The 12,851-nt window shown below is 41.2% G+C and overlaps 1 protein-coding gene across 1 annotated transcript; it reads right to left on the bottom strand.

Moving 5' to 3' along the window:
- Positions 1-365: 365 nt before the first annotated feature.
- MAP1LC3C (microtubule associated protein 1 light chain 3 gamma) lies at positions 366-2,407 on the bottom strand. Its single transcript, XM_061471759.1, has 4 exons — positions 2,266-2,407; positions 2,128-2,183; positions 1,891-1,997; positions 366-891 (listed from the first exon to the last, which is right to left on the bottom strand). Exons 1-4 carry the CDS (start codon positions 2,321-2,323, stop codon positions 681-683), a joined length of 432 nt encoding a protein of 143 aa, XP_061327743.1. The 5' UTR covers positions 2,324-2,407; the 3' UTR covers positions 366-680.
- Between the last annotated feature and the right edge of the window lie 10,444 nt (positions 2,408-12,851).

Below are 12,851 nucleotides of genomic sequence, written 5' to 3'. Positions count from 1 at the left end.
CTTATTTAAACAAGTACTTATCTATATCACAGATACTCAGCGTTTTCTGTAACGGCTGATAGTAGTTTTTTTCTCACGTGTTAAGCTCATCACTGCAAGTGAAGCCTACTCTGGCACTAGTATAGTACTAATTTTGCACCTTGAATGTTCAGCTTAATGAACCATTTATAGGTATATTTTTCTCCCTTATGTGACCCAACATAAGCTTTGTTATTCCATTCAAGAATTCAGAGTAGCTGTGCAAGCAATGTTTCATTTAAGAAGCACTGAGCTCAGATTCCCAGAACTATTCTAGGACTTCCTCCTACAGACTTCTACTCTTTTAGAAGAGTTTTTCCCCCAATTAAAACTAACATTCAACTCAATACTTAAAAGCTTCTTTATTTTGCTGTTAGACTTGGGCTTTAAGGACACCTTAAAAATCAGTTACATGAAGATTAATATCGCAAAAAATATGGGGGTGCCATTCCAGAAACACCCATATCATCTTCAAATATAAATATATATCCAAATTATCATCTAGGAAAAAGTGTGCCACCATTCCTGCCTTTAGCTGGTCCTGCCAGCTTTTGGGTCATAACTCCTCATTGCAGAACTCCTATTGGAAGGAGCATCTCCAAGGTTCATGTCACAGGCATTATTCATAGCAAACTGCTTCAATGCAGCACATGGTCCCAACCTTAAGTTTTTTGAAAACGTTCCATAGTTCTCCCTTGAGCAGTGGGTAAAAAGCATCCAAACATCTCCTGGGACGCATAAGTCATATACACAAAGCCATCTTCATCTTTGTAGTCTCTGTACACTTCTGCCATTGTCAAGGACATACTGGCTAGGCTTTTGTTGTTCACCAGCAGGTAGAAAGCTTGTGTAGCTGTTAAAGCCATCCTGCTTCTAATTGAAGGGAAGAGAAATAGAGGATTAACTATTAACAGATTTAATAAGGTTTCAATTTCAGTCATGAAATATATTGGTCAGAGCAGTTGCACGAACTACATACAAAAAATAGCATGTAAAGTCATAGTGTGGTTTAGTGTCTTCATCAGCAGGAAGTTAACTGTATGTTTGGAAGCTGAAAGGCTTGTGCTTTGAGGAAAGCCTTACATTGTTAGACCATGAGTGCTATTGAGCCTGGGCTTTGAGCTCCCAATTACCAGGGAAAAGTGCTGAGCAGAAACCAAGAACTTCTGCAGCACAACTAAAGTAAAGGATTTGAGCATGGTCTGTTACACTTATTATGAAGTCTACCTTCAAAAGAAGGGTCCTTTCCAGAGACATTACATAGCAGGATCAGGACCTAAGTTGTCCAAGAGCCAAAAGCACATTTTACACTACTTATCATCTACAAAGATATTTTCTGTACTTTAAAAAGTGTGTTGGCAAGCACATAGCTTTCGTACTTTGTCAGAGAACATCCCTTAACACTTCGTGAGGCTTCTTCTCTGTAGTGTTTTACTAAGAATAATTTAAAAGCACATTTCATGCCACTCACACCTAGGAGCTGCTTTGAACTTAAGCAAGTTTAGCATAGTGCAGAACAAGAGCAAGGCAGCAACAGCTGCGAGCAGAAGTGAACCACAGAGTCCCTGTGCCAAGCTCATCAGGCAGGAACAAAGCAGAGAAGGAGTCCAATGTAGTCTTTACTCACTACAGTTAGGGGGAAGACAGAAGACTTTATGAATCCAGAAAAGCACCTTTTCCCCAAAGGCACTTGTGAAAGCATCTGTTGATTTTCTTTAAACACTTGCAAGAGAGGGAAGCAATTGCCAACACCTTGATCCTCCTCACCAGCCAAGAAAGCAAGATGCTCCAGCACAGCACTAAACACACCTGCTCAGAGAACAGCAGCAAGCCTTAACTGCAGAAACAGCCCCACAGGCACTCACCACCTACCTTATGATGGTTATGAACTGTGTCATGGTCAGCTCCTCGGGAACAAGAAACTTGGTTTTGTCCAAGAGGGGAAGGTATTTCTCTTTATGGTATCTCTCAACTATTACCTGTGTTAATCAGAGTCATACTTAGAAAACCCCAGACCATTCAGGTCCTTCCCCCGCAACACGTAATAGAACGGTTCCCAGCGGTTATCTCTAACTAGCAGATTGACCTCAGAAAATAAAACAGATTTACCGGGATTTTTGTTGGGAACTTCGCCCGGATTCCTGCTACTTCTTCCAGCCGGGTGGCTGCGCGGGAGAGAGGAGAACGTTACGCGTGCACGCATCCCCCACCTCCGCCAGACCCCCACCGTGCGCCCGCCACCCCTACCGAAACTCTTCCTCAGCTTGAACGGCCGGACCGGCTGCGCCCCGGGCACCGCCTGCATCCTTCCTCCCACCGCGGTGCTCCGGTGAACACTACTGTTGCCACCCCAGGGCCGCGCTTCTTATGGGGCCGGCGCAAGGCCCCGCCCCGCCGCGCCGGGTGAGGCGGAATGAGCTGCCCGTCTCGGCACTGGGTCTTGTCTCAATACGCGTTTTCCCCTCCCCAGCGCGCCAACGGGGGGCAAAGGGAAGGGGAAATGTGCGGCTGGTGAGCCTGCTCTAGTCCCTCCCAGCGGCATCCTTTCTATTCCTAAATTACCTAAGGTGCGAGAGATTTTACAGGCAAGGCAGTAAAATACTCTGTGAGAGGTGAGAGGAGCTACCCTATGGGGTAGTTGAAGGATGCAGCTTAAGGCTGGAATGCCTCCATCTGTCTTCCCTTTCCAGATGGCTAGTCCTAAAGGTTAGTTACCTTCTTCGTATTTACAAACTGCCTCCAAACTACTTCTTTGGTTTTAGGGGAAAAACCAAACAAACAAGGAGACAAAACCAAACCCATTTGTCATATCCTCAGGCTACCAGATTGCTTATCTTCTGACTGACTTGGGAGGTGCGTTTTAATACAATTTTTGTCTCCAAGGCATAGTTGTGATTTTAAGGGTTTCCAAGCAGACTTCAGGTCCATCTGTTTGCCAAATATGATGAGACATTCCCTGCCTTTTTGGCTCCTTGACCTGCTTTTACTTCAGCTGTCAAGATGGCTTTGCAGACAAACAAAATCAGCAAGGAATACAGTTAACCTAGGACTGGTTGTTGTTTGTGTAAGTCATCTCAGTGGATGCTAGAACTGATCCCCAACACTCATTTGCTTTGCTTATCCCTTTAAAATTACAGTCATTTTCATTTTATTTGATCTACCAGGCTAAGGGCAACTAGAAATTGCTATCATTTATGAGTTACTATTTATGAGTTATAGGGTTGGCTGCTTTGTCAAAGCAAAATCAATGAATGTCACCTAAGATCATTTTGAAAAGGAAGATCTTCATTAAAGTGTTTGTGCAGTACATATGCATATGTCATGATTTTAGAACAACCTTTCCAGAACAGTTTCCAGTGACTGAAGTTAGCTCTACTGAGCTGTCGTTTCCTCTTGGTCTGAAAGTAATGAGCTTTAGTGACAGCACAAGCTCCCCCATGTGGTACTGCTGTAATGGAAGGACCAAAGGGAATTGTTCTGTTTTTACCTGCTTGAGGTCCAAAGACTACACTCATAGGAGTCCTGTAAGTCCCTGAACATGAAAGTACAAATTTGCAGTTTCATACCTTATCTAGTCCAATTTCATTGCTACATACATAGCCTCTTCCCGAGTCCCAGGTTTGCAGCTGTGTAACTGAATTTTGGTATATCCATTTTCTCTATTCTAAAGTGATCCCAGCTTCATGGACCTAACCATATAGAGGCTGGCTCAGAAGAACTTGTCAGTTTTCACTGCTTACCCTGCTCTGAAGAACTTGAAATCTGAAATCTTGAAATCTGAATGTCCCAGGTGAGATAAAATGAGGTAGAAATAATCATGGCAACTGCAAAAACCCAAGATGCAAAGAACGCATGCAACATTGAGAACACCATTTCGGGAGGAGGACTGTGGTACAAATGTTAACTGGTTCCACATTTCTGGGGTACAAACACAGGACCACCCTGCCTCCTACAGAATCAAAAGCAAACAGAAAAAGGCAGATAAATAAACGTCAGTATTTTACATGTGATTGTATTTGAAAACTAGAGAATGCCTGACCAGCTGTCTGCTGCATGCTAAAATCACACTTCCAAAGCTTTACAGTAACTGCTGCAAGAAGAAAAATGATATATAAAGTACACAGTGCTTAAGCAGAGAGGTACATCTTGCTTCAAAAAAGGTCTAGCCTTGACATACCACAAAGACAGGATAACACCATAATGTTAATCTGCCTCGTGTGACTACTTGCCAATTAGTGGATCTGTAACTTAGTATTTCCTTAAAGAGAAATGCTAAACATTGCTTTGACTGGTGAATTATTCTTCTTGAGTTTTGTGAATTCTCCTCTGTTCTTTCCTGTTCTGAAGCAAAAGGTTTGAATTACATTACTGCAGCATGTATGAAAGTTTGAATGATGTTGTCTGTGATCTGCTATGGCTTGGGTTGGGTATAATCAGTTCTGTAAAAACAACAGCAAAAAGGTGTAAAAGATGATGAAGGTTTTGCATCATTGTATTGGAGTCTCTTCCTCCCCTCTGCCACAGTTTTTAAACACTCAGATGTGTCACAGAGGCATGACATATCCCAAAGAAAGTATCTACTTTTCTCCAAGTGTTGTGTGATGAACAGCACTCCTTTCGGGTGGATGTGTGAGCTGTTGTGGAGCTGAGGATCAAGAGCTGCATGAATGAACCAGAGAACCGAGGTGCTCTGATCAGACTACTCAAGCAGTATGTGTGCCTGCTATGAGGCTCTAGCCAAGATTTTGCCTCTTGTAGAAACCTTACAGTTAAAATCTGGTAATTTCACTGCATTCTGCCTTCAGAAGCCTCCTGGTGCTCTCTGGTACTCCTGTACCCTCATGGTTTAAAGTGCTGTAAGGTTTAATGAATAGGAGTGATCAAGGGGCTCTGACTCTGCTTAGGAAACTTAGACCATAGTAGTTTAAAACTAACCACCTGGCTGCCTGCCTCTCCTCATAGCTGGAGGCTGCCTCTCCAGCCAGTGCAGCTTGTGTCTGCAGCTTGAGAGCTGATCCGGGCTTGGTTAATAAGGAGTACAGTGGCCAAGGGCAGGCGAGGCACCAGTGCCTGTCCACTCCTACCAACAGGGCAGTAGCATCCAGCACATTGGTAGGCTGGGGTCAGCGGCATTTTAAATTCCCAAAGCTTTATCTGCCAGAGCTCAGGAGGAGGCAGGGCTCCCAGACTGAAGATGTTAGTCTGTTCTGCCAAGCTAGCTGAACAGCGCAGTGCCTAATGAAGGCAAGCCCAGGGGTCAGACTTAGACAAGAAAAAAAAAAAATATATAGATGTAAATGTAAAAATGTGGACAGCATTAGAAGTGATTCGCGTTCCAGTGGAAGAAATTTGCTTCACTCTTACATGGTTAAAAGAACTCTAGTATGCCATAAACTGAGATTACTTTTCCTTCATAAGTCAGTATGCAGGTGCTACTGAGTTTATTCCAGTGTAGCAAAACTTGGATGACAAACGGGGCTTCGCTCTGGCTATAAATTCCATCCAACATTTAGTAATCCTGAACACAAGTGTATAGGTAAGCAAGAGAGGATGAGGCTCTAAGTGCAGAAGGCACAAACCAGTTAAAATAACGGTTTAAATATGAATGATACAGTGCTAAAGGAACTGAGATTTATTTATTTAAGCAGCCTATCTGAATAGGAAGAGAAGCTGAAGCATGATGTTCTAGGGAAAAAATGTGACTTGGCAAAATGAAGGCTTATTTGTTGCACTGAGGAAGTGTATGAAGTTCTACAGTATTACGCAGTTATCTTAAATACATGCTTTCGTGCAGGTTGTCTGTAAGTGCAAATAAAATAGTCAAGAGGGGTTTGAAAAGCCCTCAAGCAGTCAGACTCAGCCAGATAATTTAATGGGTTTTAAAAGAGCCATGCTGAATATTTTCATGCTCCTGAACTTGGCTAGTTACAATAAGGAATCCTTTCCCTTCTTCCCTTCTGAAACTCTAAACCTGTCTGTTTCTTTTCCTGTGACACAGAAGCAGACCTACACTTGTGGGTAAGCCTGAAGTAATTGTGTGCCAGTAACTAACTCTCTGAATTCATAAGTCTTTATGCAAAAAAGCTAGCCTGAGTATTCTTATGTTTTAGGGAATGCTTAGTCCTGATTCTCAGATTTATGGTCTGAACTCATCTGCTAATAAGACTCAGATCACAAATTGAGCCTCTCCCAGAATGTTGAGATAAGTTTGAAATTCCCCAGGGGTATTTCTGGGTTGATTGACTGCATTTATATGTACTTCTGGTTCTTTTCCCTTGTCTTCTGATTTTTTAACCCTAATATCAAACCTAGATTATATCTCATGGCTTTTTTAGCATAGGCACAAGGATTAGAAATGAGTTCTGCTACTTTTAAATGAGAGGCTACACGACTGTTTTGCACCAGAGCTTGGGATTCTGAGCTTGAAATGTCTCTTCTGCAAAAGAAACTTCAGTTAGATTAATTTCATCCCTTCTCCCTTAGCTTTAACTGTCCTACTGGTGTTCATCTCATAGGGATGGGGTCATTTTCTTATGCTAGTTTTTTGGTTTCAAGTGCTCTAATCGTGCTTTTCTTGAGAGCTCTGTCTTCCATTTAAAGACTTTGAGACCTCTCTCAACATTACTTCATTAAATTTTCAACAATATTGAGAGTGCTGAGGTACAGTGAGGTATTCTCAGTAATTTAAAAATTTTTCCACATGCTAAGTGCTTCTGTTCTAAGCATTTGAAATAGAGAAGAATTTGAGACCTAGGTTCTCAGTAAATTCTGCAAGTGTTGCTCAAATTGGAGGTTCTAACTACATGTAAAAAGAAAATAAATAAATCAGTGACTCTTTGATGAAAGCAGACATAAGCTGGCAACCTGTTCATCAGTGTTCCTGCAAGTACATATTTGGTTTTCTGTTTCCTGCTGTACCAATGTTTCACCAGCTTTTTGTCCATACAGGAGCTGAGCTCAAGTCATAGAAAGATGCTAACAAGGGAAAAACATCACTTGCTCTCTAGTTACCATTGCTAAGACGCAACGTATTATGTTTTCTACCTACAGAAGAAACATAACTGATGCTGTTCTTCCAAGCCAATTTCCTTCCATATCTCCTTGAGAAACTGAAGAAGTGTTCTTCTGGGTGGAGAAAAACTTAGTTTTTCCTTGAGGTATAGAATCATAGAGTCATTACAGAGTAGTTAGGGCTGAGAAAGACCTTAAAGATCACCCAGTTCCAATCTGCTTGCCATGGGCAGGGACACCTTCCACTAGACCAGGTTGCTCAAAGCACCACCCAACCTGGCCTTGAACACTGCCGGGAAAGGGGCAGCCACAGCTTCTCTAGGCAACCTGTGCCAGTGCCTCAATGGATTTCCCTTTGTAAAATATCATAACCTTCTGTAGTCATGTCTACTTTGCAGCTAGCAATAACTGAATAATGTTGTTCAGAGTTTCTTGGTAACAAGGTCCTTCTGTGGGCCTGGGCCTGGTTGAGTGCTGTTGCTGAATCATTGGCATCTTTAAAGAGTGTGCATATTTGCTCATTATGAGAAACTGCTGGTAATTCACACTCATGCCATCAACAAGTAATGCAAAGGAATGATAAAAAGGGAAAAGCTCCAGGTTTAACTCTGATTAGAATTTACTGAGCATCTGTTTGAATAAATCTGATTTTTTGGACATCTATTATGGTCTGGAATTCTGGGAACCCAATTTCTTCTGCTAATGTGTCTGCTGTTTGACTTGGTAGCATATTTGCGTTTTATCTTGCTGGTTTTAGTAGTGCTCTTACTATAAGTACAGATCTCAGTGCTTGTGCCTTGGTGAGAGGGAAAAGCATCCCATGCTTTGCAAAATGGATTTAAAACTTACACTTTGTCCATAGATGATGATAATCTTGTTTCAAGAGGCTTTCCTTTCATATAGGGTTTTAAAGCATTTTCTCCAGTTATTTTCAGATAGGATGGCAGTGAGTTTATGTCCAGTTTGTTTCTGGCCTCCCTGCTGAGACTGCCAAGAATGTGTCAAATGGTGCCAGAAGTAACTATTAGGTTTGGGTTGTAGATGCTGGAAAATGGTTTCTATTTTAATCTTCAGAAAGGGTGTTATAACTGACAGAGAGCAGAGGATTTTAAAAACAGCTTTAGCACGTCCCCATGAAGCTAGCAGGTTTGTTGTCATCTGGCTGGAAAGCCTGATGGAAGGGTCAAGAGTCGAGCTCTCTTTCAGGGTCAAAAGCATGTCTCACCAGGAGACCATGCACAGAGTTTCCAAGAGCGGCTGAGAACCTTGGAACCTTCTTCTTCAGGTGCACATTAAAGAGGCCTGATTCCTGCTGGGAAATTGCATTCAATGAGAATCTGGACTCTTAAGGTGCCCACATCAGGTACTCAGAAAGTGGCTCTCAGGACTTGAAATCCTTTTTAAATGCTTTCAGTAGAATTGTCTAAGGCTTAGACATGTCTAAATCCCAAAGCTGTCAAAAAAAAAAAAAAATCTAAGTATAAAGGAAGATTGAGTTCCTGCTTTGCAAATTCAATACTGTTGAATTGTCTTAGAAATCCTTTTTAAGGGAATTTTGTGAGATGTTAGGAAAAATGCCAAAAATACCGGATGTAAGGGAGAGGGATGTTTATCAACTATTTTAGGAGGACCCCTAGATAAATATTCCCGGCATCTCTACTGAATTGTGTGATCTTAAGCAAGTCCTGGAACCATGGCCAAGCCCCTGAGCCATATCATATACTTAGCTGCATAACAAATGTGTTGCAGAACTTAGTTAATACTCCTGTACTGTAAACAAAGTCCTTTAGAAATGCTAGCAATGTATTGAATACGAAAATGCTGACAAGTGCTTTGGACTGATATGGGATTGCTGCAAATCATAGCCCAAGCATGTGCATTAGCAGATATTCAAAATCCTCTACTTCAGGGATCTAACTGAAGATTACTATGTCCTGTCTTCTCAGGTGCTGTATATGGTTAATGAAAGAGCGAGAGAGAAACTCTTGCAGGGGGTCCATTCAGTGTCAGTGCTCTGAACTGTCTTTGCATTAAGTCCTTCCCTTTATGTTGGCCACACTCAGTGCTTGATTTGAGGATATGAAGGAGATATTGTGAATATTCTCCAAAGAGCCCAGCCTCTTGGCAGTGGGCTTGAGTTCTGCTTTAGTTCTCTTTCAGACAAATTTCCTTTGCCCAAAAACATGTAGGTTTGGTCAGTTCCTTAGCTATCAAGTGAAGATGTCACAACAGGTTATACCAATGTAATCTAGCCTATCTATTTTGTATCTCTAACCTGGGTTTCAGTTAAAACTATACAGAATGTACCTGTATATCTTAGAGAAAAAAAAATAGCCTTGTATCACTAACACCAAGGAATAGTATGTGTAAGATACAGGTGGGATGGGAGACATTTAACAGAGGTCAGACTGGCAAACCCAAGGGTGCAAAACACTGGCTTATCACACAACTCACAGACTTTAGTTTGTGTGACTAATATGTATGCAGCAGACAAGCCAATTCTTTCCAGCCTTTGCAGTACTCCGGCTGCAGTGGGCAATCTTTATCAACGGATGAATTGTTCTTAAACCCCAAGTGGAATATATTGTGCATGGGGGGGCTGTTGACTGTACAAAACACGTGTCCCTGTCTTGCCTTTTGTCTTCTTGAGGAGACCTAGCTGCTTTGGAAAACAGAAGGCTCTCATTACCTATTTGCTCCCAGGTTCCCTAACCACTTTCAAGTAGTATCTTGACAAGCAATGCAATGCTAGTCTAGCCGACAAGAGACAAAGGCAGAAATAGATCTGCAATTGTTACTGTTGGTGACTGTGACCATATAGTTGTTGCTAGCAACAGAGAATGGACTTTGCCGAGACACCTCTGTGATTTTAAGGGGAAACTCTCAGAAGAATAAGAAACCTGCACAGGTAGTACTGATCAAAAGGATTTTTTTAATGTTTTAAATGAAAGATTGAGTAAACCAGATCTGAGACCTGGTGAAAGTCCTACCCTATGTAAATGCATATATAATTGGGATATGGCAATTATGGAATATTGAATGGTTCCTGTTGGTAACCTCGAGGATCAAATGACTCACAGAATTGGTATCTGGTATCTCATGTCTGTTTGTGTTGAAGACTATCTGAAGAAATGCATGGGATAGTGCCACTTCAGTTTCTACTGTGCAGTTTCCCCCAAGTAGCACATTTTTGATAGGGCAAGCACCAAGAGGAAGTTTTCCTCTAGTGTTAAAGAGGATCCTCAAACACAAGGTTGAGCCACAACAGAAAATGAGAAAACAGTGGTCCTTCACAGGAGATAACCTTCTGCTACATTTTAAGAGGGAACCACTGGAGTTGCCCACCAGTGGTTGTTGGACAAGCATTAGATCCATGAAGCCTTCTGGCAAATGTAAATCCTTCATATGCACGCTTGGCTTTTGCATCAGCATGATGGATGTTTTATGCTGATACCTAAGACTCATAGTCTCTAGGCTCAGTAGCCAGAAGTGTTTATCTTTAAAACTGGCTCTTCTTGCAGGCTGTCATTTTTCCTGAAAATCAAGCACCTCTAAGAATGCTGTGATCAGACTGTAGAAGGACCCATTGAACTCTTAGAAAGAAAAGCAAGATTTGTCCTTCATATTCTGTTTCAATATATCCTTAAGTATTTCATCAGGTGCTTTTCTACATTATAGTATTCTCTCCTGCAAATATTTAACCTTTTCCTTTAGTTTTTCATATGCTGGCTTACTTACATTTGTTTGTGTGAGCGGTACCATGTTATGCTTAATTATGTTGAATATTATACTCCTGAAATACAAATACTGAAGCGTATTTACTAAGAGCTTATTGGGAAACAAAGTTAGCTTTGTAACAGCTGAGGCATTCATTTACATCATCTTTTTACTATGGACAATCAAGCAAATTAGTCTCGCTAATTACCCCTGTCCCTTACGTAGGATTAGCTCCACGCAACTGTTAAGTGCAAAACATGAAAGGAAATGTTTTATTAACATATGAACTCTTCCTGCCTTCGAAACTTCAGTCCTCAGTGAACTGAGTTAAAATCTTCTGTTCTTGTATTTTCTTTATTATAAGATGAGACGCTGTAATCACGTAAGACACAGCAGGGTTTTGTGTGTATACTAGCACATATACCACTATATATAATTCTAGATATATATTTATTTGTACACAGAGAGACATGTATGTGTGTAAGTTATTTCTTCTTTCTCATTGAAGGTTTATAGTTATATGTACACAGTGGCTTAATTAAGTTGCTATGGATATAAATGATACTAAATGATTAAACAGCCCAACTGTCTGTGATCAAATGCAACATCTCACCAAATGCTTCTCCAAAATAAAAATTCTTCCAAGGAATGATTTATGATTTAGACCTGTAAGAAGGTTTCCTGGACAGCATTTGTTTCCCATGTGCAATGCGGTTTGAAATCTATTTTCTGATCCAACTTTCTGCAGTTGTCTCTAAAATGGGCTTGATCATAGACGGTGGCAAAATGCCTAAAGATGACTAGATATTTTGCCTCTCTAACACATGTCTCCAGAGTGGTGAGTTACTGTCTAGCATCATTTTAATGTCACAAAATAAAGGAAGTGGAGTGAGAGAGTCACTAAACAAAAACTATTTGAGCTGGACTCACAAAAGAAGAGCTAGGGAAGCAGCTGCCCAGTCTGGATCCTATTCTTCCATGAAGCCTTAAATTTCTTCCCAGAAAAGATCTTGACAAAGCAGGACAACTCTTGAGATTATTTTTTTTCCTGAACAGCAGCAGAATCAAAATGTGTTGAAAGCTTTGATGGAAACAGTTTTGTGTTGAGAAAATCAAAATGTCAGGGTGGGTCAGAGTGAGGTAGATGTCAGTGTGGTGGTGATATACTTGGTGTAGGCCACAGAAAGTGCTGGAGCAAGCCTCTGCCCAGAGGAACAAAAGCAGAAGGTTTTAATCCATTATATTCAGTGTAAATTTCAGATCCTCAGTGCCCTATGCATAGTTAAGTCCCACTCATCAGGATATAGATATGTGAAATCTCCTCTCCTCTCTCATACCAACACAACCTCCAATGCAGTGCAGTTTGGTAACTCCCAATGAAAATATTCTTACCAGTAAGCCCCATGGAGCTGGGCAACCTGCACTGCTGTGTGGCTCTGGTTTTCAGTTCCCCTTAACTGAAAGGACAGGTAACTAACCTGGGTCAGTCCCAGTCCACTGTCTGTGAGCTGGCTGTAGTGCTCCGGCACTATGCAGTGCTCATTATAAAATTTTCTCTACCAATGAAGAATTAGCTCAAGAAAGGTTTGCCCTGTGTGAAGGCTCATCTCTGAGACTCTGAATTAATTTCCTAGCTGTGCTGCAACCTTCCCAAGTGTCTTTGAAACCTCTTTCTTTTCTGGTGGAATTTTCATCCTATCTACAGGACAGAGGTGCCAAATTCCTCACTTGTACTTTGTGCAGTGATAGCACAGTACTACTTTGTCCTCATTTGGAATATGCCTGATACCTTTAAACCCAGAGAGAAAGAAGAAGCTATTACTTACTATCCTTAGAATTAGGGATATCCTATGAATGCTCTCTACAGAAAAGAAGGCTATTTCTCCATTGAAAACCAGAATTGCACACTGTGACTTGTGCATGTACTATTACGTGATGGGCTAAATAATTTTTTTGTCAGACTGCTTTGAATAATGGGTCTGACCCAACCTCTTTTGTCCTAAATTACTAAAATGTCCAAATGTCCAATGTATGAGAACATGAATTGATACTTATCTATCCTCTGCCATTTGAAGTGCAATGAATTCCTGAGCTGGGGATAGTAC

This window comes from Pezoporus flaviventris, unplaced genomic scaffold (genome assembly GCF_033815535.1).
Source record: "Pezoporus flaviventris isolate CSIRO_AGI_PZ_B2104156 unplaced genomic scaffold, CSIRO_AGI_Pfla_v1 ptg000066l, whole genome shotgun sequence".
Taxonomy (NCBI): Eukaryota; Metazoa; Chordata; class Aves; order Psittaciformes; family Psittacidae; genus Pezoporus; species Pezoporus flaviventris.
The sequence above is the reverse complement of the archived record's forward strand: the minus strand, read 5'-3'. Positions and strand labels throughout refer to the sequence as shown.